Source organism: Podarcis tiliguerta, assembly GCF_965153285.1.
Source record: "Podarcis tiliguerta genome assembly, chromosome: 13".
Classification (NCBI taxonomy): domain Eukaryota; kingdom Metazoa; phylum Chordata; class Lepidosauria; order Squamata; family Lacertidae; genus Podarcis; species Podarcis tiliguerta.
Window position 1 is genome coordinate 1,857,826 of NC_139546.1, and position 23,662 is coordinate 1,881,487.

The window sequence follows — 23,662 nt, forward strand, 5'->3', positions numbered from 1 at the left end:
AGAAACGGAGCCCCTTCCATTTCTCCGCCCGCTTCGCTGAAGGAGCGCTGCACAGCTCTCCCTCTCTGCGCAACACCCCTTCAGCGAAGCGAAGCCTGGAGAGCAAGAGGGATCGGTGTGCACCAACCCCTCTCGCTCTCCAGGCTTCAGGCGGCTATCCGCTAGCTTTCAGTGTGTGGCGGGAACTCCTGCTGCGCTCCGAAGGCTTGCGGATAGCTGCCTGAAGCCCCCGGAGCACAGCAGGAGTTCCCTGCGCTCCAGCGGCTTCAGTGAAAGCAATGTGAAGCCTCCGGAGCGTGGGGGGAGCTCTCCCTCTGTGCTTTGGAGGCTTTGCGTTGCTATCACTGAAGCCAAGGAGCCTGCATTCGCTCCACAGGACGCACACACATTTCCCCTTCATTTTTGGAGGGGAAAAAGTGAGTCCTATAGAGAGAAAAATACAGTAGTTGCCTGAATATTTCTGCTCCATACAGTGCCAAGGATGGTATGGAAGAGGAGAACCTTTCAAATGTTTAAGATGACATGAGAACTGGAGAGGTTTCTCTTCCTTTTGTCTAGTCTCATTCAGACTTCCTTCCGTGCTGCGTTTCTAGGCACAGGCCTACGCTTTAAAGCTCCATGTTCCCCGTGGAAAACCTGAATTGCTGTTTGTTCCAATTCAGCGGTAAAGAAGCAGGTTCCAATTCCTGGGGGAAATGGTGGGACAAAGGAAAAGGAAAAAAAGAAGATCTTGGGCATGGAACTTTAAAGCATAGATCAGTGCCTAGAAAGTCTAGGGCAAAGGTAAATGTGGCTAAGCCCTGAGTCTTGGAGCCCAGCCCAGAGCTGTGAAAAGACCTTCAGTGTTTGTTTCAAGGCTTCAGTGTACAGTTGTACAGTCCATGTACAACCACACAGGGCACAGCTCAAAAAAGTTCCTCAATCAATTGAACAAAAACTTCAACAGTGTCCCTTTTACATATAACAACATGCTTTAAGTGCTTTTCAACAGCAACAACAAAACTCAAAAGCAAAACATAAATGCTATTTTGGTACAACTAAAGTTGCAATACTTTAGAATAACACACCAAAGCATATACTAGGAATCTAGTACATTGGTACCTCAGTTTACGAACTTAATCTATTCAGGAAGTCTGTTCTTAAACCACAACCATTCTTAACCATTCTTTCCCTGATGAGGCCTCCCGCCGGTGCCCTTCCACTGTTCGGATTCTGTTCTTAGACCGAGGTAAAGTTCTCAAACCAAGACATTATTTCCAGTTTTGCAGAAATCATTCTTAAACCGGACTGTTCTTAAACAGAGGTACCACTGTAATACACTCAAAGACAGATCCAAACGGAAGTAATACAGTTCAGTAATACAATACTGATGACATAACTCATAGTCTTAAATAATTTCAAGTTGTTTTTTAATGGAGGAAATAATCTTTTAATATGTCAGAGCAAACTTAGCATTACATCAACCAGTAAGATTAACTTCTACTCTCTACTCCTTAATAGCAAGGGTTGTTTCAGACATAAGACTCAGCTTAAATAAAGCCAAGAACTAGTATTGTGGTTTCTTCACAGGCTGGAATTGAAGACTTCTAGGGTTTGTTAATTTCTACTTACATTAATACGGGAAAGGGGTTTAACAGCAATGCAAGAAGGAGCACAAAGGTACAATGATCACTCTCTGCTTCATGAACTTCATTTATTAAGCCAAGATTGTTATTTCCTAACTGGCCCCAAGAGTTCACAAAAGATTTCATAAGATTCTTAAGCAAAATCAATGGGAGAAAGATCTAGATCTGCAAGGACTTGCATTTTTGAACACAGCATAATTTCTGTCTCTTAGAAGGCAAGCAAGGGGAACTTGAATGGGTGATCTGGCACTTATTTAGATCACTGCTGATAAAGTAAATAGCATTTATCTACACAATAAATAAACTACACCTAAGTTGTCTTTAGGGGACATCAGCTTCCATGGTGCTGTTTCAACCCAACAAGTATATTCTACTTGATTTATTTTATGGCCTATTGTGCCGTTTCACACCTTACAAATATTTTAGTGCACTGAACATGTTAAATTGTTCTAAGTGACATTTTCTATTTGATTTATAGCAAATGCAATGCAGATTAATTATACACTATATTATACAGAGTCCTAGTTCAGTGGCAAGACATATGCTTTGTATGCAAAAGGTCCCAGATTCAATCCTTGGTATATCCAGGTAGGGCTAGAAAAGACTCTTGCATGAAACCCTGCAGAGCTCTTGGGGTGCAAAAAACACTGAGCTAGATAGACAAAGAGCTGAACTTGGTAGTTAAACATATGTTCCCCTTTGAAATAATCTCCCTTTTCCCTGTGAAATTATACTACTCTGGAAGCATATTTCAAAGGCTCTTTCATAATAAAAGATCATGCTTCAGTCCACAGACTTAGATCTGGATGACTGCACCTTCAGCCTAAAAGTCTGTCTATACTGGCTAAAATGTGACAGAAATGCACCCATACCGCACACCTCCAACAGAACATGAGACACTCAAGGGCAGATTCAGATGGAATTCACCACAATACTGATGACATAATTCATAGCCTTATATCAAGGCTTTAAAAAAAATACAATAAAATAAGCACAATCACTGCTGTATTTTAAAATTTGCACTTCAAATACCATCTATCAGCACAATGGTTTATTTTAGGTCTCCTAGCCAAACTTGCATTCAGTTACAATGAATTTTGCATAATACAAGATCCCTTGGCGGAGACAGGCATTCTCTTCAGCATCAAGCATCATTCTAACACTACTCAAAAGGGTATGAATGTAGCAAGTTAAGTGGCTACATCTATACATCTCACTTGAGGTTGAAGTTTGCACACTCATTCGTGTATTTATTCCATGTATTTGTATGTACTTTGTAGACAGGCCAGCAATTGCAGACACATCTTAAGTGGCTATTAACATTCTAATGCACCATATTAACCAATTAGTAATTAACATATATTTGCAATTAATTAGTATTTTTCAATACCTCCAGCATATGCCCATGAACTAAATTACCTGAAATGATGAAAGGACAATTGCTAATTCCACTGAAATAAAAAGTATTTCTTAAAAATTAAGATTTATAACCTGTGAGATTGTTATACTTTCTACCTACCACAACAGTTAGGACAATCTGGATGTAGTAGAGGATTTATTCCATAACCTGGAGTACAACGATTAACCCACACCATTTGCAGAGTGCCTTCAATATAGTAGATCTCAGGCAGCGGTGCTGTCCGTTTCCCAAGAACTTCAACTTGCTGGCTAAAAAATTTCTCTATTAGGTCTTTTGCCTGAAGTAAACAGAAATGGTTTTCTTGGGGAGGGAGAAAATAAAAAGCAATACTTTTCTTATCTAACTAGATAAGAATACAGAATACATTGATATTCTGTACAGTACGGATATTCTGGCAAGTTATCATATTCAGTGCAATGGATTCCTATAGTCTGAGATAATACATAATTTGTTAAAGGTAAAGTTACAGTGGTTTCAGTCCTCCTCTGAATCGCATAAGGGGCAGCAATAAATAACCTTCTAACTGTAACTAAATTTTATCTGAAATTTATCCTTCCTGTTTTTATGTATTAATTTCACACATGGAAAAATAAATGTGTCATATGACTAACTGAAACAATATTGATTTCAGTTATGGGTAGCTCTACAGTTTGACATTGCATCAACAAGTCCAAGGCTCATTCCCCAGAGGCTCCTGGAGGACAGCCTTTACGCTGCGACGACTCCTCTCCTCTGTCTGGACAGGCAGGCAGGGTCTCATGAAGATCCTTGCTGGGGGAGGAGTCATCCCACGGTCCCCAGACTGTCCCTGCCTTTCGAGATGGGCGGGTGGGTTTTTTTTCTCCAGTGCTGAACAAATTCAGTGACCCTAAAAACTTCATTTCTTCTTTGCTTGGATTTAACTTTGCCTTTCTATGGAGTTATTTTTCCTTTTGGAGGGTTTTCTTTGGATTCTACCTGAATTTAATTTACTTTTACAGTCCTCCTGCTCCTCCAAGGCTTTGTTCCTTTCACTTCCCTTTTCCACCTGCCTCAATTCAATGCCGCAGAGATAGCACTAGAGCAGACTCAGGGGAATTTTGGAACGCTCCCCTTTTCCATGCCTCAGACTGCCTGCAAGAGCAAGGGAGAGCTCTACCTCTCTCTGAGTAGCAGAAGCGTTCTGGGTCAAGAGGGACTGAGCAAAGTAGGACAGAGCGATCAGGAGAGATGCACACCAGCTCCACTGAAAATGTGTTTCCCACCTCTCAGCTGTTTTGTTTAGCACAGGGAGCTCCCGTGTGCATGTTTAGCCTGCGCCGTAGTCTCTATCATTGACAAAACCAAAGGACTGCTTTTTAACCTGAGAGTCTTCTTCCGCCTGCAAGCCAACTGCAGATCTGGAGGCTAGCAAGGGGTAGGAGAGCAGTGTGGCCCATGTCCATCGCCTTATTGGCCAACACAGCTGCAGGCACCATCTTGGGCCTACCTTGCCCACAAGGACCCAACTCAATGCACTTCCCTCCTCACCACAGGCCAGAGAACAGGGTAAGAGGCATTGCCCAGCACCCAATCTCCACCATCAGAGGGTGCCCTCTCAGAGGAGGCTGGAGAGCAGGAGACAGGATCCAGCTGCTACCAAGGCCACTCAAACCGGTACCAGGCACCACTGACACAGCCATCGGAAGGGGAATGTTCCCTAGGACCCAATGGGGCAGCATCCACATGACCAGGGGAGAAGATTCCTAGATTCATATCCTGGGTAAGAGGAATAATGACGCAGGGGGCTCAGGGGATAGTAGTGGCCCAACTGGCATCAGCTACCCAAACCTCCACTCCAGCACAGGCAAACTCACCACCCCTCCCCAACTAAGTCCCACCCCAAACCAGCAGGAGAGAAGGGGACGGGGAAGAAAGGGCACAAGGGAAACCCATAGCTCAAGGAGGCAACAGAGGGCATCTCCTTTCAGCCCATACTCATCTCTTTCACCATTACTATCACCAACCTGCTCAGTATCAAGGGAGTCCCTCTCATCCTCAGTCCCAGTACCGGAAGAAGGCCGCACAGGAACAAGCAGCCTAGGCAGATAAACTGCAGGTCATGCAGTGACAAAGCCATAGTAAAAAGCAGCTTGAATAGCAGGTGGATGGCTAATGCATTAGGCTTGGTCTCATCAGATGATCTGGATCATACCTCAGAGGAGGAGGGAGAGCTTTCAGAGGAGGAGATCGAAGTCACTCCCTACCCAAGGGTAGGCTTTTCACCTCAGAATACTTTTGATCCATGGTAGCCAAGGCGAAGAGGATTTTGGAACTACCCAAAGAGAAGCTGAAGGAGACAGGGGGGACCAGCACCTGAGGAGGCGGAGCTAAGAATGCCTTCCCAGACGGCCAGTCACACATCTTGGTGCTACCTCTCCCAAATTATTTTCTACAAATGTGACTCAGAATGGGACACTCCTAGCAGAGTTCAGAGATGGCCAGAGTGACCATGCTTTGGACAGATCAGCTTATGAGGAGGACATAATAAAGCAGATTAAAGGCTAGATTTTGATAGCATCTACATTCCAAGCCAACACCTCCAAGGATGCCATGCAGATGTCAGCCAGAGTTACGGCAGCCAGGACAATCATGAGGCAGAATCTGTATCTACGCATTTGTGATGCCAATCCCGGTTCCCAAGAAAGGCTTGGCAATTCACCCTTTGGAGTTGGCAAGTTATTGGGGGGCGCCCTGGGGAAGGTCTTGGTGGAGACCAGGGGCAAAACAGAAAGCACTGCCAAGGGAAAGGGAAGTGGAGTTCTAACTCCTTCTGCTCACATTGGGACAGATCAGGCACTCCAAGACACGATCAGGCAGGGGGAACCGTGCTTCAGCAAGGGCTCCAAGAAAGGGGGCAATGCTCAATGACACCATGCAACAAATAATGGAGCCCCGATAGGATGCAGACTCCTACACTTTGCCCACAAGTGAGCAAGGACAACATTGGACTGAAGGATCAACTGTATGATTTCCTCAGGATACCCTTTGCAGTTTTCAAGAGGAGAGAAGTCTTGCTCCCAGAAAGCAGAGAAGCACAAGGCACACATGAAAGCAAAAGAACACCTAATGAATGTACAAGCAATCAAGCACGTCCTATGTAGGGAGAGGGGTGGGGCTGTCTTCAATTTTTTTCTGGTGCCGAAGATCCTAGATCTCAAATGGCTCAACAAGCACATCCAGTATGAACACTTCAAGATGGAGACACTGAACTCCATTTCAGAGGCGATAGAGTGGGAGGACTAGACAGCCTCCATAGCTCTATCAGAGACAGACCCACATACCGCATACACAAGAGCTAAAGGAAACACCTCAGATTCTGCTACAGAAATCTACCTCTGCAATACTGGGCATTATCTTTGGCCTCATGTCCATGCCAAGAGTATTCAGCAAGGTCTTGGCGGCATTAGGGGCTTACCTCCATACCTATACAACATTCTGATCTGGGCCCTGACAAGAGACAGATGTCAGAGGGATATTGAGAGTACGCTGGACACACTCGGAAGACACAGCTTCATGCTAAACATGGAGAAGAGCTCGTCGAATCCCTCACAAAACATAATTCACCTGGGAGTGCAGATAGCCTCCAAAAAAAATACCGTCTTCACCTCAGAGGAACAAATCTAGAAGCTCAGATCTTTAAGCCAACAGAGACGTGAGGCAGAAGAGGCAGACATCATGCTCCTGGCCCAACTTCAAGGCATGATGGTCTCATGCAAAGGATTGGTGGATTCTTCAGATCCTTCTACCATTTCAGGACCACATCACATCAGCACACCATTTGCAGACAGCAATTCCAAAGTCTATGTGTGAAGAACTGAAATGGTAGCTGGCCCCAAACTAATGAAGGGAGTCAGCCTACAGAATGCCCAATGGAAAGTCATAACCACCAACGCCAGCAAATCAGGCTGGGGAGCTCACATGCAATGCCACACAGCTCAGGGAACTTGATCCAGAGCAGAAGTGAACATGAGTGTAAATTGGCTGGCCCTGAGAGAAGTACACTTGGCAATACTGCAGTTCGGAACTATGATCAGGGGATGCTGATACATTCAGACAATATTTCCGCCAAGGCATATTTGAACTATTGGGGGGATCTGATGGAAGAGGCCAAAAGACTGGTCAAATAGGCAGAAGGGAACATCCTTTCTCTGAAGGCAAAACATGTCACTGGGGTGGAAAACAAAGACTGGCTCAACCACCAAACCATCAGAAACAGACTGACACACCCTCAGGTATTCCAGCAGCTAGCGCAGCTCTTTGGATAACCAGTCATGGACAAAACACTCAGACAGCAATGTTTATGTCACATTACAATGTTCAGGGAACACAGGGCATGGACACTGGTGACAGAACAGCCAATGGGTCTCCTATATGCATTCCCACCATTCAGTCTCCTGCCAAGAATGATCCAGAAGATCAAGCAGCAGAGATGATCCTCATCACCCAACACTGGTCGAGGAGACCATGGTTCCCAGAACTCTTGCATCTTTCCAGACCAGCTCTGTGGTGACTACCAAACAGGAGACATGTACTCAGGCAAGGACTGCTCCATTCCGACTCAGAGCCTTTCCACCTAACTGCTTGAAGACTAAGAGCCCGGGAGGGTCCTAGAAACACTTCTGGCTTCACACATGGCCTCGACTTATAGAACATATAGCTCTATGTGGAAGGTCTACCTAGAGTGGCATGGTCAGAGTAAAAAGGACCCTACAGCTAAGGGTGTCTTTGACATCCTAGAATTACTCCAGGTGAGACTGGATAAAGGGTTCAGCACCAATTCTGTGAAGAGGCAAGCAGCACCCCTGAGCAGCATCCTGGGATGCAAAGGGGAGTTTTCTGTCTTCACACCCACCCCTCTGCTCCATAGGTTTCTAAAGGGGGTGAACCAGAAAAACCCACCAGTAGTGCATAGACTCCTCTATTAGAATATGAACTGGGTGCTAACAGCCTTAACAGGCTCACCCTTCGAGCCCCTGGCAACAACAGATACCTGTCTACTAACCCTAAAGACGGTGTTTCTGGTTGTGATCACATCAGTGAGGAGTTTCAGATAGGAGCCCAATCCTCAGACACCCAGTTATGCATCTTCCACCAGGACAAGGTGGTCTTACAGCTAGACCCTTCATTCCTAAGGTTAATTCCCTATTCCACAGGGCACAAGAGGTAGTACTGTTAGGATAGTTCCGTTCCACCTTAAAATAGTCAGGCATGATTGTTGTGTATCACATGCCTATTTACGTCCAGCACTGTCTGCTGGGAACTTTCTCTTTTGCTCTGGCTGTTTTCCTGGACACGGAGGAAGCAGTCATGTTTTTCCTTTGTTCTGAACTACGTTAAATAAAGCTGTAAATATGCTCTCCTGTCTGAATCTTTCATTGTGGAGACACTGTTGAAAGGGTGTGCATGCGTCTTGGAATGTCTCTGAGGCTTGTGTCGCTAATTGACTGATGCTGTTCCACGGGAGACCAGTGATCGTCCGGAGACCACTGGGGGCCTGCCTGATGCCTCTGTCTCCCTGGCAATATCCCAACAAGTACCACAAGAGGCAGTCTTTAGAAATCTGAATCCCTACTGGTCTCATTCAAGTGTGGAGATAATCAGGGGTGTAAAGTTTTCACCTCCTCAATCTCCAGATAGCTCCAGGAAGCCATCTCAGTGTCGACCACACAGTGGGAAAAACACCCTTGGGAGGGCTGACAGCACATTCCAAGGCGGAAGCGGGGGGGGGGGCATCAACAGCATTCAATGGGGCCATGGATGTTTCCGGCTGACATCACAATTTATGATGATCGTGCTCTGCTGCCCTCCGGGGCAGTGGAGCTGTTTGGGCAGGGGAAAGACAGGATTTATGAGGTAAATTCCTGGCAAGGCTCCTCAGGAGGTTCTGGGGAGTTTACTGCATCCTGCAGTGTCATAGAATCATAGAATCATAGAGTTGGAAGAGACCACAAGGGTCATCGAGTCCAACCCCCTGCCAAGCAGGAAACACCATCAGAGCACTCCTGACATATGGTTGTCAAGCCTCTGCTTAAAGACCTCCAAAGAAGGAGACTCCACCACACTCCTTGGCAGCAAATTCCACTGTCGGACAGCTCTTACTGTCAGGAAGTTCTTCCTAATGTTTAGGTGGAATCTTCTTTCTTGTAGTTTGGATCCATTGCTCCGTGTCCGCTTCTCTGGAGCAGCAGAAAACAACCTTTCTCCCTCCTCTATGTGACATCCTTTTATATATTTGAACATGGCTATCATATCACCCCTTAACCTCCTCTTCTCCAGGCTAAACATGCCCAGCTCCCTTAGCCGATCCTCATAAGGCATTGTTTCCAGGCCTTTGACCATTTTGGTTGCCCTCCTCTGTACACGTTCTAGTTTGTCAGTGTCCTTCTTGAACTGTGGTGCCCAGAACTGGACACAGTACTCCAGGTGAGGTCTGACCAGAGCAGAATACAGTGGCACTATAACTTCCCTTGATCTAGATGCTATACTCCTATTGATGCAGCCCAGAATTGCATTGGCTTTTTTAGCTGCCGTGTCACACTGTTGGCTCATGTTAAGTTTGTGGTCAACCAAGACTCCTAGATCCTTTTCACATGTACTGCTCTCAAGCCAGGTGGCACCCATCTTGTATTTGTGCCTCTCATTTTTTTTGCCCAAGTGCAATACTTTACATTTCTCCCTGTTAAAATTCATCTTGTTTGTTTTGGCCCAGTTCTCTAATCTGTCAAGGTCGTTTTGAAGTGTGATCCTGTCTTCTGGGGTGTTAGCCACCCCTCCCAGTTTGGTGTCATCTGCAAATTTGATCAGGATGCCCTTGAGTCCATCATCCAAGTCGTTGATAAAGATGTTGAATACGACCGGGCCCAAGACAGAACCCTGTGGCACCCCACTAGTCACTCTTCTCCAGGATGAAGAGGAACCATTGATGAGTACCCTTTGGGTCCGGTCAGTCAGCCAGTTACAAATCCACTGAGTGGTAGCATAGTCAAGACCGCATTTTACCAGCTTCTTTACAAGAATATCATGGGGCACCTTGTCAAATGCCTTACTGAAATCAAGGTAGACTACATCCACTGCGTTCCCTTCATCTACCAGGCTTGTAATTCTGTCAAAAAATGAGATCAGGTTAGTCTGACATGACTTATTTTTCAGAAATCCATGCTGACTATTGGTGATCACAGCATTCCTTTCTAGGTGCTCACAGATTGTTTGCTTAATGATCTGCTCCAGAATCTTCCCTGGTATTGATGTTAGACTGACTGGGCGGTAATTATTTGGGTCCTCTCTTTTCCCCTTTTTGAAAATAGGGACAACATTTGCCCTCCTCCAGTCTGCCGGGACTTCGCCTGTTCTCCAGGAATTCTCAAAGATGACTGCCAGTGGTTCTGAGATCACATCTGCCAGTTCTTTTAATACTCTTGGATGCAGTTCATCTGGCCCTGGAGACTTGAATACATCTAAACTAGCCAAGTATTCTTGTACTATCTCCTTAGTTATTCTGGGCTGTGTTTCCTCTGCTGAATCATTTGCTCCAAATTCTTCAGGTCGGGCATTGTTTTCTTTATCGGAGAAGACTGAGGCAAAGAAGGCATTGAGGAGTTCAGCCCTTTCTGTGTCCCCTGTTTGCATTTCACCATCTTCTCCTCTGAGTGACCCCACTGTTTCTTTGTTCTTCCTTTTGCTACGAACATACCCATAGAAGCCTTTTTTGTTGCTTTTAACCTCTCTAGCAAGCCTGAGTTCATTCTGTGCTTTAGCTTTTCTGACTTTGTGTCTACACGTGCTGGCTATTTGTTTGAATTCCTCTTTGGTGGTTTCCCCCCTTTTCCATTTTTTGTACACATCCTTTTTTAATCTTAACTCAGTTAAAAGTTCTTTAGATAGCCACCCTGACTTCTTTAGGCACCTTCCATGTTTCCGTCTCATTGGTATTGCCTGAAGTTGTGCTTTTACTATCTCCCTCTTAACAAACTCCCAGCCATCATGAACTCCCTTTCCTTTTAGTATTACTGTCCATGGGATCTCACCCAGCACTTCCCTAAGTTTTATGAAGTCGGCTTTCTTAAAGTCAAGAAATTGAGTCCTAGTATGCTTGGCTGCTCCTTTCCGTTGTATAGTAAACTTCAGAAGAGCATGATCACTTGCGCCTAATGATCCTTCCACTTCTACCCCATTAACCAGGTCATCGACATTGGTTAGGACCAGATCTAAAATGGCTGTTCCTCTTGTTGCTTCTCCCACTTTCTGGACAATGAAGTTGTCTGCAAGGCCAGTGAGGAATCTGTTTGACCTTATGCTCTTGGCTGAGTTTGACATCCAACAAATATCTGGGTAATTGAAGTCCCCCATTACTACTATCTCCCTTCCTTTTGCATGCTTGGCCATCTGTTCCAGGAAGGCATCATCTATGTCACTTAAGCCCATATCTGTCACCTTGAAAGGCAGAATGGGTGCGACCTGGGAAGTGTGTCCCTGCCATGGACCAACCTCTGTCTCCGGAATGATCTGTGATCAGTTCCTCACTAATTTGGAATATTGGTGTTAATTATGAGGCGCTCCTGAAACGGCATATAATAATGGGCTGCAATAAATCAGCTGCTACACACACACACACACACACACACACACACAGTATTTTTCATTATGGTGCTGGAGGAGACTCTTGAGAGTCCCATGGACTGCAAGAAGATCAAACACATCCATTCTTAAGGAAATCAGCCCTGAGTGTTCACTGGAAGGACAGATCGTGAAGCTGAGGCTCCAATACTTTGGCCACCTCATGAGAAGAGAAGACTCCCTGGAAAAGACCCTGATGTTGGGAAAGATGGAGGGCACAAGGAGAAGGGGACGTCAGAGGACGAGATGGTTAGACAGTGTTCTCGAAGCTACAAACATGAATCTGACCAAACTGCGGGTGGCAGTGGAAGACAGGAGTGCCTGGCGTGCTCTGGTCCAGGGGGTCACAAAGAGTCGGACACGACTAAACGACTAAACAACAACAACAAAATGTATAAGACGACCCCTATTATTTTTAACCCAAAATTAAGAAATTAAGTTGTTTAGCTTTTTGGGGTCAGGGAGGTCATTTCCAGCAATCGCTCACCCACCTGTCCGCCACTGCTGATTGCACACCTCGCCGCAGCCACCAATTGTCTGCCCACTAGCTGCCAAACAGCCCACCTGCCCACTTGCAGCAGTCATCAATCGCCTGCCCGCCTTGCCACAGCCACTCGCCAGCAGGCCTTGCTGCAGCCACCAATTACCCGCCCAATTGCCGCTGCCAATCTCCTGCTTGCCGCTGCCATTAATCACATGTCCTCCCTCTGCAGTCACCATCCGTGTTTAAGAAGACACATTCATTCATTCATTAGCAAAAAGCATTGTCTTATACACGGGAAAATATGGTATATAGGCCTTGGACATATGCAGAGCACTAGACACTACAAACTAGACAAATGAGCATCCACTGACGCAGCCTTCAGTAGGAAGGTGCTGCAAAGGGTGGTACAGCCATAATGCCTCTAGTTAGCGAAGCGCAGGTAGTCCCAGCATAAAGGCTGTCCTCCAGGAGCCTCTGGGGAATGAAAGGAAATTCTTACCGTGAATTTCTATTCCCAGAGACTCCTGGAGGACAGCACCCACCACTCTGGGAGAGTCACACATGGCTGGGGATATAACCAAACTCTTGAACTTAAAGTGGACATGAACGTCACGAAAGATGCCAACCAAAGCGGGGTACAGCAAAGTACCTGCAATGTGGCAATGTATGGGGAGGGGTTCTTTCCTGCTTGATCAGCTGGTCTGGGGACCATGGAATGACTCCTCCCCCAGCAAGGATCTTTATGTGACCCTGCCTGTCCAGTCAGAGGAGAGGAGCCATCCCAGCATAAAGGCTGTCCTCCAGGAGTCTCTGGGAATAGAAATTCACGGTAAGAATTTCCTTTCGTTCCCTCTTCCATGGTAAACCATAAGTCCCATTCAGGCATTATTAGAACTAGTCTCTGGGCCACAAGAGGTTGTCGGTACCATTCTGAATGCTAAATGAGACAGTTTGCTCAATAGCCTACAAGTACACTGACAAAATGTTTAGCCATTTTTATTGAGTTTCCACTGAAAAATACCAAACATCTTACTTGCATAAAAAATAGCCTAAAATACATTTCACACATTTTGTCCATAAAGATTCCAAGGGCGCCAATTGATCAGAAGAGATCCAGAATATATTGATATCATTTGAGAGGTATCACTGATATTTTGAAGATAGTAAGTGATGGGGGGGGGGGAAATCTTTTTTGCATTTAACTTGAGCATAAAAATGGTCTTGGAGGCACAGCTTTAGTCTGTCCTCTGCATATATTACACCAAAACTATCTATATCTAAATATGGTTATTTAAATTGGGCATTTAAACAAAGTACTTTATTTCTTAAATAGCCTATAACCTTAGTAAAATTTTTAGCCATGACTGACATGGATAATGAGTAGCGTGCGTACATGCATACGCGCACACACACACACGTGTAAAACTCAAGGCAACAAAATAATTTAATGTAGCACTGGTGTTCAGTTTGGTTAATCATGTAAAGTTGGACTCAGTCCAGCAAATTTACCTTCTCCACACAAAGGAAGTGGGGATGGTCTTGAATAGCTGGGATTGAACAATTCTTGTCTATGTTTCTGTGCGATCACACACAGAGCAACCTTTTGAGAAAACCATAGCTTACAGGAAGAGTTTAGTTCATAGCCCAGCACCTAATTGAAGCTTATTTATACATGGGCCCTGTTTAGCGATCCTAATGCACAGCTGTAGGTGCCACTCTTGCATTCCGCATGAAGGGTGGGGGCTGGGTGCCATTTGCAACGCCTGCAACTCTTCTCTTCCCTCCACCCACAGCCCCACAACAGGCAACCAGCAGCGGGAGACAGCGCTAATCACCTGTGTGAAAATGTAGCTATAACGGTAGGAGTGAGATGTTTCCACCCACTAGTGCTCAATACAGAGTTCCTTATGGGTAGGCTCACATTGGGAAGACTGATCTGCAGATGGAAGCCCTTTTCAAGATAAGAATTGCTGTTTGGAGTACAGAAAACCTGCAAGTTCACAAATTTCTCTTTTTGAAATGCAAAGTACAGTGGTGCCTCGCAAGACGAAAAGAATCCGTTCCGGGAGTCTTTTCGTCTTGCGGTTTTTTCGTCTTGCGAAGCAAGCCCATTGACGGAGTAGCGCTATTAGCGCTATTGACATTTTAAGGGCTAAAAACGGCTTTTTAAGGGGTGGGGGATTAGCAGTTTTGCTGCTAAAATGCTTTTAGCAGCTTAGCGCTTCAGGAAAAGGGGTTTTGGAGCAAAAAAAAAAATTCAAACTTTTTTGTCATTTTTCGTCTTGCGAAGCAAGCCCATAGGGAAATTCGTCTTGCGAAGCGCCTCTGCAAACGGAAAACCCTTTCGTCTTGCGGGTTTTCCGTCTTGCGGGGCACCACTGTACTATGTGAGAGATGACTTTTGCCTTTCCCTAAGTAAGAAGGAAAACCACTGGTCAGAGTCTTCTTGATCATAGCCATTGTGTGTGACTGCACAGAGACCAAAGAATAAGTTCAATTTATCTTATTCTTTGCTTAATTAATCTGTGTATGTGGATACAGCTTCAGGGTTTCCAATGTTTTTCTAATACTCTCAAGTTAATATTAGAAAATATCATGAAAAAATACCTCATTAGTAGCAATAGCCAGTAATATTACTACAAATTCTAAATAGTGAGAAGTCCATCATTATGACCGGCAGGATATTTGTGGAAAGACTGTATGCTGGGGAACCTCTGCCAGATAAAATTGTAGTGATGGATAGCTTTTGCTATGCTGTTTCTTATTCAGTGCTTTGTATTTCTCCATATGGATGAATGGTGGTCATTCACCTTTATGGGAAAAAGCAAAGGATTTCAGTCAGAACCACCATTTCATTGGAGCAAAATCTGACATCCTGTAGTCTTTTCAGCTTGAAGCCAATTCTGCCCTCTCTCAGCTTTGTAGTTCATTCAGTTTACCCACTATTGCACAATAAAAGCCATGGAGAACTCAACATGCTGCAAGCAATTTCTTCCTCCTTCCATGAACATGCTTCCATTATGCATTCAAATCCATTGTGTGATGCTACTGTATAATGTGTGTCAACAACTGGCTTCTAAAACTATATTTTGAGGGTGCAAGGACTTATTAGGAAATTTGGAACCATCTTCTCATAACCTTACAATGCAACAGCACAGCTAGATCAGACCAACATCTATCTAGTCCAGCACCCTGTTTTTTTACAGTGCCTGACTAGGTACCTTGGGAAATCTTATAAACAGAACACAAAGACTAAACACCACAGTCCCCAGAAACTTGTATTCAGAGGTCTACTGCCTTTTAACCCAGAGGCTCCACATAGCTAACAGTTGTTGACAAAGCTATCCTCCATGAATGCATCCCATCCCAGCCAGGGGTCATCATTATTACCTTTTTAAACATTCCAATCCCTTTTTAAATGATGAAGAGTTAGAAACAATGGTAAACTTCTGCTGACTTTTATTTCCTTTAAGGTGGATCTACACTACCTTTCGTAATCTTCTTGTGACGTCGCATGCACTTTTCTGACACACACTTTTGCCTTTCTCTGTTTCTGAAGAAACTGTAAAATAATGTTCTGCTTTACAAGGGAAGCAACACACATTGCACAACATAAAGCATTCATGTTTTCCAAGGTCATTAACTGCACCCATTTAAATGCAAACCTTTAAGCCACATTTCTTAATAAATCCCAGGAATTTTATGAAGTTAAAAATTCTTTGTTGTTTATTTATTTATATACCACTTGATTGTTTTTTAAAAAGGGTCACCAACTGTTAGGAATTTCACAATTATATTCTTATATCCATACAACTGAAAAAGGATGTTGCTTTTTCAGGAGTGGAGAAATGTTTGGGCCCGACAGGCGAGTTCTTTCTCTCTCCCACCCTAGTGGGCCAACTATGACAGGTGAGTGAAATCATCCACCTGTCAATCATCTGACATCATATCGCCACCAGGTAATTGAGAGGTGGGTATTCTTGCCCACCTATCAAAGTTGGAGGTGGGGGAGGATACTGCTCGAACTGGACTGATGTGCAAGCCTATTTTCTGCAGCCACCAGGTATGGGGCAGGTGAGCATGGTTTTGAGAAAGCAGCCTGGAGGGCCTTGTATGACCCACAGGGTGGTTTCCCATGCCTGCTGGAAAACATTTTGCACAAAAGTTAACACCTTAACTTACAACTTCAATGTGTTTTTGCACATTTCTAAGTCCCTTAACTCTCATCTTCATTGTTTTTAAGAAACACATATACATAGTCATACATTTCCTTCCACATACTTTTGATTAGGACTAAGCCCATTCTGATGTTAAATAGGTTAACTCTGCTCTAGCCCAGACATAGAGCTTAGAATGTTAAAAGCAGTGATAATGCAAAACTGTGGAGATGGATCTTGCTACGAAATTAAGACAGTGCTATCGTAAAAAATAAATCAATTGAAAGCCATACACCAATCCTGCAATGGCTTAAAAATGTGGAAAAACTGTGGGTGATATCCAACAGTCATACTCAGAATAGACCCACTGAAATCAATGCATTTAGTGCACTGATACCACCACCCTGTGTTATTGCTACTAGGAACTAAAATGCTGCCGTACAATAAAAACGACATATTAACATTACTCTTCAGTATCATGTCAGTAACATCATTCTCTGTTTCTCTGACCTTCAGCAACAACTCAATTTGCAACTCTATTTGTACCTTATTTGAGTGAAAGATTTCCGGTATATTCAGAAAATTGAAAGAGCACCCAACTATTTTCAGTGACAACACAGAGACATTTTTTTTAACGTTTGAGTCTTGGAATAGTTTCAGGATTGGCATCCATTATGGTCTGTGATACAAGCTGCAATTTTTTGCTACTAAAAAGTCTACATTTTGAAGGGCAACTAGATCACTATTATTTTAGTAGCCAAAGATTTGGTTTGGTTCACCCTAACCAACCTTAGCTAAGCCCTGGTTGAGCAAAACGTGTGTAGGCTCCTGGAGAGGAATTTGCAGCTGTTCTGCTCATCCCTGGTTCTTTTTCTTGTGCTCTTTCCTTGCTAAACACAAGCTGTAACCAGGAACAAGCCTTGCTTATAGCTCATGGTTAGCGAGAAGAGAACTTACCCATGAGCCCCAAATCAGAAAACAGTTCCATGTGGTGTAACAACAATTAGGACTGAGGAGCAATATGGCTGCAAGCTCCTTTCTGGGTATGTGTGGACACACTAAGCCACTGTTTGGAATAGTTTGGCTTGAGAAGCAAGCCATTATGGGTCAATAAATGAGAAAGTGGTTTTTTAAAAGCTGATTAAAAAATTTGTTCCAAAGAAACAACTGAAATCTCAAACAGTATGTTCTGATTCACAAAATATTTTAAAATAATCCAATCAATTAACAAAATGGGAAAGTTACCAAAAATGCAGTATCAATTGTGCATTCAAATAAGTTACTTATTATATATACTTTTCAGACAGCATTTGTACAAATAGTGCCTTTCCATGTATCTGGCTGATGGCAGTAAAACATTTTTAATACGTGTATCACAACATTTTTTATTCAAGCAATTCTTCAAAAGGCAACAAATTTTACCTGTAAAAGTGAAGAAGATTTCATTTTGCATTCCAGCTCTCTGCATTTTTACATGATGGCATTCTGATTTGCGTAATGCAACCTCACAGGATAGCTCAACGACAAGCTTGGTCAGTATCTGAAGCAACTTCTTCTCAAATGAAGTGTTATAGATACTGTTGCAGGGAGCTGCATGATATCGTGCTGTAAACTCATAGTAAAAGTTAGGGTCAGAGTAAGCTGCAGAAGAAAAACACAAGATTAACATTTCAGCTTTCCCCTTCTATTGATGGTATTATAAAATTACAGTGGTGCCCCGCAAGACGAATGCCTCGCAAGACGGAAAACCTGCAAGACGAAAGGGTTTTCCGTCCGCAGAGGCGCTTCGCAGGACGAATTTCCCTATGGGCTTGCTTCGCAAGACGAAAAACGACGAAAAAATTTGAATTTTTTTTTTTGCTCCAAAACCCCTTATTTTGAATCGCTAAGCTGCTAAAAGCATTTTAGCAGCAAAACCGCTAATCCCCCACCCCTTAAAAAGCCGTTTTTAGCCCTTAAATCGCCAATAGCGCTAATAGCGCTACTCCGTCAATGGGCTTGCTTCGCAAGACGAAAAAACCGCAAGACGAAAAGACCCGTGGAACGGATTCTTTTCATCTTGCGAGGCACCACTGTATTTGAGTTACATTTTGAACTGTTGATTAACAAACACATGCTTTTATTATACACCTTTTGGTTTTCACGGACACTTGGAAAATGCCATCCAAGCAAAAGATTACACCAAAGATCCAAACTACAACAGGCACAACCAAGAGGTTAGGCCATGTGGGTTATTATTTTTACAGTATATCTTACATCTAATTGCTTTTGAAACTTCCCCTAGTTTCAAAAGAAGTTTAGCAGCAGCATAAAGGCCGCTCTTCAAGAAACACAAATCCAAAGATTTCTTCATCATCCAGGGTTCATGCAGTTCTTCCTATCCAGGCCTACATTACAACTCAATCTCCCAATCTGTTTTGATAAGTCAAGAGAGTTTGGGACTAGAAGTGGAAAGCCGAAATCCCTGTTTAATCACAAAGTACACTGGATGACCTAGAGTCAGTTATGACCTGTCAACCTATCCTCCCTCACAGGGTTGTTGGGGGAAGGACCAGGAAAGGCCATGTATGTCACTTCGATTCCCTTGGTGGACGGGGAAGATCTAAATGTAATGATAATTGCAGGGAAATGGTACATAAGAATATCTCTGAGACAACAACTTGTTTTAAAAACGAAGAGAATACAAAAGAATGATTGGTTTCACAAAACAAAAAAGAGTGAAACAGAAGCAGTCAGATGCATCTGTTTAGAATGTTTTATTGGAACTCTAATTGTAATTTTAACAACCTTTTGAAAATACCTCTGTACTGAGCAGTCCAACAGACACAGTGCAATGGATATAATGCCTGACTCAGCATGCCCATGATTACAGTGGTTGGTTCTAAGCTGTGTTTCTCATGAGCACAGCAGATCAGATCAGTTCCACCATGCTCAGATTTCTGCTGACAGGTGGCATCTACACCTATGCAAGCTCTGGGTAGGATGCCAATTGCACCACAGGGCTGCTCAGCTGCTATAGAGAGCCACAATAATATAAGATCTGCCCAATTCAATTCCTTTCACTCCAATTCCTAGAAAAGTATGAAATAATAAGTTTAGAAGGAAGCAGCAGCAAAACTTTAATTCAAGAAAATAACCAGCTCTCTAGGAAGTGCTGACTACAGCAGGGATGGGGACCCCTACAGAACTCCAGTCATCCCTGATCAATGGCTAAGTTGGCTTGCGCAAATGGGAGCTGGGAGTCCACAGCAAAGGGAAAAAGCCCCCCCCCCCCCCGTGCATTCCTAATCAATAAAACACGAACTTTATTTCAGTTGCTTAAAAGTTAGGAAAACTAGGAATTCAGGTATCTGGAATATGCTCCCTGTCAACTCAAAAGTCAGAGAGTGCTTCCTGGGGACACCAACAAAGGCCTTTGCAGACACCATGACGCCCATGGGCACCAGGTTGGTAACCCCCAGTCTAGAAATTCTGATTGAGAAGACTAAAGAAAATCTGTTTGGGACATACCACGTGTTGTCTATCAACGAGAATCAAATGTAAATGGTTTTGATTTTGCTCATTAAGGGTGAAATGAGGACAATGAAGCCCATCACCAAACTCAACTGGGATTTTTAACTATGCACTGATTTCCCCTCATAATTCCAACAAATCCACTAATATTTTTAAAAGGAAAAATGGTTCAGAAATGAAGGTGAATTTCTTACCATAAATGATATATTTGATTAAATAGCTTTTTTCATCTTGTTCAATGGTTGGCTTAAAAACAAGAGAACATGTGTAGACTCCACTGAACTCATTTTTGAAGTGTCGGAATAGCAAAGTTCCTGTTGGTGTTATTTTCACAGTCTGATTTTCTATTTCAAAAAATGTAACGAAGTTAGTTTTACTGAAAAAGAAATTACCACCACCCAACTGTTGCTTCATACTGCAACCTTTCCATATTTATTCCAAGGCTAACTACATCTCTCAGTACCTCATGGATAGTAAAATTATGCATGAACAAGTGATTACACTTTAAGGTCCCAATATCTCACAAATAAGTATAGATTTCTGTGAATATTGCTTTTTCTATTGGACTCATTAGTTTTCAAGAATAAAGATTAAACTGGCCACATACATTCCTAACTCAGTGAGGCTATACCTCATACCCACCCCAAAAGGTATTTCCACAACAGCTTAACACACATACACCATTTTTCTAGGAATACCCAGAAAACGCACCAAGAATATTGTTGAAGAAAATGCAATTACAAATTAAGGAAGGTGGATTTGGAATTCCAAATTTGGAATTATACCATCATGCTTATTTATTGACAAGTATCAAACACTGGAGACTTGCTGACAGTTGTAATCTCCTAAATTGGGCAGGGTTGGAGTATAAATATATAACACCTTTAGTTGGGTGGACAATATTACAATCAAAATATTTGAAAGTTCCAACAAATCTTGAAACAAGCCAGTTAGAAAGATATGGAATATATTCGCTAATAAAAATAAATTTGATTCATTTGCACATGCTAAACCTACTCTGAGAGAAAATTCTATTTTAATAATTGGAAAAAAGATGGTAATGTGGAAAAACTGGATGATAGCAGGTGTATTGACCCTGGACCAACTGAAAGATGAGGAAGACGAATTCTGTACGTACGATGCTCTGAGAGAAAAACACCATCAGCCAGAGGTGGCCCAATGGCAATACTTGCAGCTACAACATCTTTTAGTAACTTTGTTTGGTCCAGCAGCCTTCACAGCATCTGAGACACCTGAATTTTTGGTGCAAATGGATAATTCATTTGAAACTAAAAAGTCAGTGATTACTTTTTAGAGATATTAATTATCAACAAATATGTTTCATACGCAGAGCTTAAGAAATTATTGAAATTAAGAATTGGAATGTTCACTATTACCTAGACAATGGGAAAATGTCTTGGCTTTGGTATCAGATGAATCAGTGGGTCTTAAATTAAGATTTACACAACATAAACTACTACATAGAATCTACTGAACACCCTGACACTTGTATAAGAAAGGCCTATCAAATGTTTCTTTGAAACATATGCTTTTACTATGTCCCACACTTACTAAGTTTTGGGAGAAAGTGCTGGACTATATAAAAAAGACACTATGGGAAAATGTAAGATTTTCAGAGGTGCTCTTATATACCCATTGTATCGAAATTGACATCAGAACAGCAAAAATGGATCCTAGGCACCCTAATGGTGGCCAAGAGACTGGTACTGATGAAATGAAAGAATACGATTCCCCTTAATCAATGACTTGTCAACATGACAACATTGGGAACATATGAACAGGCAGCTTATAGACAGACTTTCTTTGGATAAATACAATGATATCTGGAATGAGTTTACACAGAATATATTAGGTTACGGACAATTATATGTACATTAGGATAATAAGAATATACACATCTGAATATTAATGTATGGTAATGTAAGAGTATTATTTTTTTTTTCATTCCCACTTTTTTCTTTCTTTTTTCTCACTCTATCATTTTATAATTGAAATTATCTTAATAAAATGTTAAATAAAAAATAAAGATAAAAAAAAATGAATTGCTGGGGACACAATAGGTAGACAGTAAGTTATCATGTTCAAATAAACAAAATAGAGCTAATAGACATCCTTTCACTCATGACATTCTCCCAGGATGCCTCTCCAAGAATACTGAGCTGAGATTTCTGCCCAGAAAGTATCACTGTTCCGATTTATTGGACAATCCTATATTATTAGAACATTGATAACCCCTCTCAAGGAAGTGTAGGTTCAAACTGTCCTGTATCCCACTGGATGAAGAACTGAAAGAACTCAAACTCAGATTACAATTTTTACTAAAACCTTCAATATTCAAATTGGTACAATACATAGGCAAAGTAGAATTTGAAGGTCCAGCACATACACCCCATGGCTAAGCAAGCAGAGATGTTGATCCAACAAGAGTCACAGCCACTTTAATCCCATTATATGGGACTGGGGTGGGCACAACTTAGCATGGAAATCAAGACATTCTGACATGACCATTTAATTCCTATGCGGAATCTAAGTCAGTACTATGCAGCTGCAGATTGCAATGAACATTTGAGCACAGGTCTTTCAGGAGGAAGTATGGGACAAAGGACAACAAACAAACAAACAAGCTATTTTAGTTGCAAAACTTTTAGTAGTAATTATTGGAATATCAAGAAGGTTCTGTTTAGCCTAAAGAGAGAGCAGAAAATAAGTTCAAGGGCAAGCTTAAAGAAAGATCAGTCAAAATTATTGTACAATAATTATTTTTTTAATCCATGTGAATACAGTCATGATCTCAGACACATTAAGGTTGCCTTAGGCCTCTTAGTCTCTTGGGAGAAGGAAAATCCAAGAATAAGCAAAGCCACCACCTTGAAATTCCAGATGCAACTAAAGCATATTTAAAAATTGCTTTTGCAATTCCACCATTAGAAACCATTAGGATTGCACATATTCTGTACAAGAAAGGCTTTTGAGAGTCCAAATTACTAAATGAAACTTTTTGTACACCAATTCACTGCCATTATTGGCTACTGGGATTTTTATTTTCAAATAAATCTCAAGCAAATGAAACTGTCATGTTGTTGGCATCCATCTGTCTGGGGAGGAGTGCACCTTTGCAGGTGAGGTCAAGCTGTTGGGAGATTGCAGCACCTGCTGTGGCTGTAGAGACTGATGCAGGAGAGACATGTTTTGCTGCAGCTGGGGTAGAGGAAGGCATCCAGTTGTGCTGTTGCAGATGCACCATGGCATTTCTTCTCTCTATGCTCCACCAGTGCTCATTTCTCCTCCGGTCACTGCTATGGATAACAACTTGACTGTCTACGGGTACTGCAGTCCTCTGCAAGGGATTTTCACATGGCAGGATTGATGTTGCCAGGCTTCATGCCAAGTTTGCAGACAACTTTGTAACTCAGAGTTGGTTTGCCAATGGGCCTGGGGCCAGCTCACCAAAAACATGTCCTTGGGGGAACCCTGCCATCTTGCATCCTGTGGGCATGACCAAGCCAGCGTAGATGTCACTGAGACAGGAGTGTAAACATGCTCAGAATTTGGGTTTGGGAAAGCACATCTTTGTTTGGAATTCTGTCCCGCCTTGTGACACCCAAAATCCTCCTGACGCAGCGCATGTGGAAGGCATTGAGGCATCACTCCTGAAAGTTTTAAGTTGTCCACAACTCACATCCATAAAGCAATGGGCTCAACACCTTGATAAAGCCTGGTAGACCTTCATCTTAGTATTGAACATTAGCATCACATTTTCCCATACCCTTTCGGAGAAGCGAGCCACTGCTATAGCTGCCTTGCCAAT

At 42.8% G+C, this 23,662-nt stretch overlaps 1 protein-coding gene and 1 long non-coding RNA gene across 2 annotated transcripts in view; both read right to left on the reverse strand.

The window, feature by feature from the left end:
- Positions 1-23,662, reverse strand: part of ZPBP (zona pellucida binding protein) — a 39,420-nt gene that overhangs the window by 2,804 nt on the left and 12,954 nt on the right. The window contains exons 4-5 of the mRNA XM_083408004.1: positions 20,028-20,177; positions 17,743-17,961 (exon numbers count right to left, since the gene is read on the reverse strand). Coding sequence (XP_083264130.1) covers positions 17,743-17,961; positions 20,028-20,177 — 369 coding nt within the window. The remainder of the gene's footprint in view (positions 1-17,742; positions 17,962-20,027; positions 20,178-23,662) is intronic.
- LOC310661675 lies at positions 3,167-15,724 on the reverse strand. Its single transcript, XR_014504042.1, has 3 exons — positions 15,652-15,724; positions 14,771-14,973; positions 3,167-3,345 (listed from the first exon to the last, which is right to left on the reverse strand). It is a non-coding gene; the product is annotated as an uncharacterized lncRNA (long non-coding RNA).